This window comes from Branchiostoma floridae, unplaced genomic scaffold, assembly GCF_000003815.2.
Source record: "Branchiostoma floridae strain S238N-H82 unplaced genomic scaffold, Bfl_VNyyK Sc7u5tJ_578, whole genome shotgun sequence".
In the NCBI taxonomy this organism is placed as follows: domain Eukaryota; kingdom Metazoa; phylum Chordata; class Leptocardii; order Amphioxiformes; family Branchiostomatidae; genus Branchiostoma; species Branchiostoma floridae.
This window is the reverse complement of record NW_023365894.1, coordinates 1,784-6,545: the sequence shown is the minus strand read 5'-3', so window position 1 is coordinate 6,545 and position 4,762 is coordinate 1,784. Positions and strand designations below refer to the sequence as shown.

Genomic DNA, 4,762 nt, shown 5'->3' with positions numbered 1-4,762 from the left:
ACATAACATGGTGGTTTTAAAAAACCTCGAACAATTACCAACCTTACAAGTCAAGGCACAATGTCCCCGGAGATGCCATGCGCCTTTGCAAGATGAGATTTCAAAGACCTAAAACTATGCAAGAGTTCGTCACAACCATGAGAAATAAACTGGTTGCACACAAAGACAGCCTTATTCTTGTACAAGTCAGAGGAGATGACAATGGCTCTCGCCTTTGCTACCAAATCGGGACTTGGAGCCTGAGAGGCATCCGAAGTATCCTCATCAATGATGAGGCTTCTGGAGCCAACAGTAGAGTCAGACTCGTTACCGTCCACAGAACGAAGACTGTCCGAGGGAAACTCCTCGATAACAAGACTGGAGTCGGAATCCGGCTCCTTACGAATCTTTTTTCCTTTCGACAAAGTCTTTGCAGAGGCAGATCCCTCACTGGAATCACCCCTACACCTTTTCCTGGAATCTTTGTCAGCAATATCAGAGTTGCCATCATGGCAGCTCTGACAAAGAAAGAGGCGATTATCGCTTTGACAAACTGGGCCCTCACAGAAAGCAAGGAGAGCAGATTCTGGAGTTATGTCTGCCTTGCACTGATGACAAGACACCACCTCCAGAGTGATTGTGTAATCCAACTCACAACCCTGACACATGTACCGACGAGTAACAGGTCGGATAGGACTGGCCGCCTTACGCCTCCTTCTCTGGGACCGGGCGCGAGGGGCCGGTACCGGAGCAGCAGATGTTGAGGGTACCTGCTCGCTAGAAGAGGAAGAAAGGCCAGGCTTGGCCAGAGAAGGAGCGGCCTCCGACAGCACGTCCTCAGACGGCTCAACCACCGCGACCGGAGAAGACTTGGCCAGAGAAGGAGCGGCCTCCGACAGCACGTCCTCAGACGGCTCAACCACCGCGACCGGAGAAAACTTGGTCAGCGAAGGAGCGGCCTCCAACAGCACGTCCTCAGACGGCTCAACCACCGCGACCGGAGGAAAAACCTCCGGCTCCGCGACCGGAGAAGAAACATCCGACTTCACAGCCGAAGAAGTACCCGGGTCCACACTGCCAGGGTGACCTGGAGGCGAAACAGGATCAGATACACCAGACTCTGCGTCAGAAACATGGGCCAGTTCCGACCGATCAGGCTTATTTACAGCCTGAGGAACCCCTCCATCATGGTGTTCACGGACCTGACTCACACCTGCCGGGAGCTCTTGGCTCTTAGCCCAACTGGCTCCCATCTTAATCCTGTTTGCGAAGGACAGGGGACAACGGCGGGCCGTATGCCCCTCTGCCCTGCAACTGAGGCACACAACATCGTTGGTACAATCCATGGCCAAATGCCCAATGGATTGGCATTTGTTGCAAAATGTTACTGCACAATTTGCCGACTCATGGCCTTCCTGGTTGCATCTCAAGCAGGTACGGGGCTGCCCCACGTACCTGAAGAAAACCATCCTCCCGTCAAACATTTTCCATGCTGATGGGATATTGCATCCCGGCTTTAAAACTACTTTATATTGCCGGTTCCCATTTTTGATGGTCGGTCTGTCCCGGTATGTTACCATACGGGACGTGATGACGGCACAGTATTGATTTAACCAGTTCCTGACATAGTTGTCATCGAGCTCATACGGAATTCTTGTGGCCGTGACAATTATCTCCGCCGCCGCGTAAGATGACACATCCACGGCGTCTAAACCAGACAGTTTCCCCGCATACAATGTACGCTCGTGTACCGAGGAAAATGACACGTCGAATGAGTTTGGTCCCAGAGACTGAACAGCCTGAATGCTGCTCATGGGAGCCGAAACCTCGCTCAGCAAAGTAAACACTTGTTCATACGTTAACCGATCACGGTACACGGCAACTTTTATTGAAAGAGGACGCTTCATAATGCAGCTTTAACTAGAACCAAATAAAACTAAAAAGGAACCAAAATATGAGCAGACAGAGCTGCCAGAGACCCTGAAAAACACTACCTGTAAATCAGACAGCCTCCACGGACTCCACGGGCAGCAAGGGTTGAAAACGTAACGTAACTGAAGGCGTGTAACCAAACTGACACGCTTAAAGAACAACCAAGTACGAACCAATAAACTAGGCAGCCTCTCCGGGCGCTACTGGTTCTCAAACTAAATTGCTAAATTTGCCAAGGAGCAAGCCCAAGTGGAATTTCCACTCAGACAAAATGACACCACTGNGAACTTATCCGGCATCCGATCTAATTTTATTGAAAGAGGACGCTTCATAATGCAGCTTTAACTAGAACCAAATAAAACTAAAAAGGAACCAAAATATGAGCAGACAGAGCTGCCAGAGACCCTGAAAAACACTACCTGTAAATCAGACAGCCTCCACGGGCAGCAAGGGTTGAAAACGTAACGTAACTGAAGGCGTGTAACCAAACTGACACGCTTAAAGAACAACCAAGTACGAACCAATAGACTAGGCAGCCTCTCCGGGCGCTACTGGTTCTCAAACTAAATTGCTAAATTTGCCAAGGAGCAAGCCCAAGTGGAAATTTCCACTCAGACAAAATGGACACCACTGTCTGTCTCAACCCTTGAAATGCAAAACAGAGCAGCGTCCTACAATGGATGACCTCTGCCCCCTCTCAGCCCAGTCTATATAATGGGCGGGGGACAGCAGAAACTACAATGCTGCAACTAGATTTTGCAGATGCGAAACAGGGCGAACGCCCCACAATGGATGAACCACCTCTGCCCCTCTCAGCCCAGTCAACGCAATGGGCGGGGGGCAGAAGTAAACCACAATGCTGCAACTAGATTCTGCAGTTTTAGATCAACTCATTAAAGCCCAGAGTTCAACCGACTTGCGAACCATTAGATCAACTCAATAAGCCCAGAGTTCAACCGACTTTCAAACCAATAGATCAACTCATCAAAGCCCAGAGTTCGACCGACTTTCGAACCACATACGGGCAAAAACACATTGTCACAATGAAGTGATCAACGTGCCGAGTTTCATGGCTTAGTTAGACAATGGTACATTCCAGGCGAGTATTAAAACGCTCTTCTAGACGCATGTTACTGTATGTGGTCCAGCGTAATAAATCTACGCTTTAACTCACCATGTTTATATAAATATATATCACAAATTGCATCAGAAGGAACTTAGTTTGTAATAAAAAATAATGCATATTCATTGTGGGTCAAAAAGTTTTACAAAACCTGTTTAATGTGCCAATAATTCATCTGACATAAATTATGATAATGAGGGGGGGGGCGACATGTGGAACTCGGGATTTTTAAGCGTAGAATCTAGTCTAACTTACCAAAATAACATAAAATACGCGGCAAGGCACAGCTTTTTTAAAAAGATTTCTTGTTCAGTCACATGTGATTCCATTATCATAGCACTGAACAAATGTGCTTTAACCTTTCCTCTAAAATATTTGCGCCATAAAGCTGTAGGCCAGCGAGCCCACCACAAGCACTCCAACCACGACCATCGCCACAGTCGTAACGCGTTTGACACGCTTGAACACGCGGTGCTTCCTCTCTTGGCATGTCATGTTTGCTGTCAAGACGGAATTCAGGTACAAGTTCAATTCTCTTGCTTTCTCCAGTAGCACCTTGTCTACTGCGGTTGCCTCCGTGTTCTCGAGCTCACTCTTAGATTTTGTTTCAATCGATGAGCCAAACTCTGGGACATCTGGGCCTGTGGGTGATTCCGAGTTGGAGAAGGTATTCAGGATCGTCTTCACAACCCAGTCCACGAAGCGACGTAGGATGTCTTCTAAATCCGATCGCACGTTAGGCTCATCCTGGCGGTGGAGAAGGACGTTCTCTCCACTCATGTAGTCCTCGAACCCGTCTTGGTCGCCGTTTCCTACATCTGCAGCAGGCAGGTCTGTCAGAGGAGCCATGACATCATTTGTAGTAGCAGCAGTAGCATCGGTCGAGGTCATGCCGTCATGTTCCGAGTAGGAGAAGGTATTGGCGATCGTCTTTACATCCGTGTCCCTGAAGCGACGCCGGATGTGGTCGTCTAAATCGGATCGCACCTTAGGCTGAGGAGGAGACATGGGATCATCTTTGCCCAGGTGAACATTTGTGAGCTTCGAATTCTCTCCACTCTTGTCCTCGAACCCGTCTGGTTTGCCGTTTCCAACAGCTGCATGAGGCACGTTGTCTGCCGGAGAAGAAACGGCAGCATTGCTAGGAGGAGGAGCAGTAGCATCGGTCGCGGTCATGCCGTCGTGAACTCCGCCATATTCCGAGTAGGAGAAGGTATTGGCGATCATCTTTACACACCGGTCCATGAAGCGACGTCGACCATCGTCTTCTAACTCTGGTCGCACCTTAGGCTGAGGGACGTTCTTGGAGTGCTCTCCACTCATGTCCTCGATCCCGTCTGGTTTGCCGTTTTCCACATCTGCTCTAGGCACGTGGTCTGTCGGAGGAGCAGGGGGATCATTGGTAGGAGCATAGGTCGCGGTCATGCCGTCGGGAGCTCGAGCTCCTACTAAAAAAAGGACAATAAAGATGATATAAACAATAATGGCATTACAAAATTTACACACCACATCACTAAAAAAAAAAACATTCGCCTGCGTCATAAAGCCTACAGCTGCAGAAAGCAGACCATGACATATCGTCTGCTTGTTACAACAATACAAATATGATACAGAGCATAAATAAACAAATGAAAAATGGCAATAAGATCTGTCCAATTTACCTTCAAATCCGTTAGGTACTTCTTTCACAACAGAAAGGTCGTTGACAACAGGAAGGTCGTTGACAAC

General features: G+C 48.5%; 1 protein-coding gene across 1 annotated transcript; it reads right to left on the bottom strand.

The window, feature by feature from the left end:
- Positions 1 to 212: 212 nt before the first annotated feature.
- On the bottom strand, positions 213 to 3,049 carry LOC118408952 (the record flags this gene model as incomplete). Its single annotated transcript, XM_035809819.1, has 3 exons — positions 2,234 to 3,049; positions 831 to 1,876; positions 213 to 497 (listed from the first exon to the last, which is right to left on the bottom strand). Coding segments are annotated over exons 1-3 (1,341 nt in total), but the record flags the coding sequence as incomplete, so codon positions are not given.
- Positions 3,050 to 4,762: the final 1,713 nt, after the last annotated feature.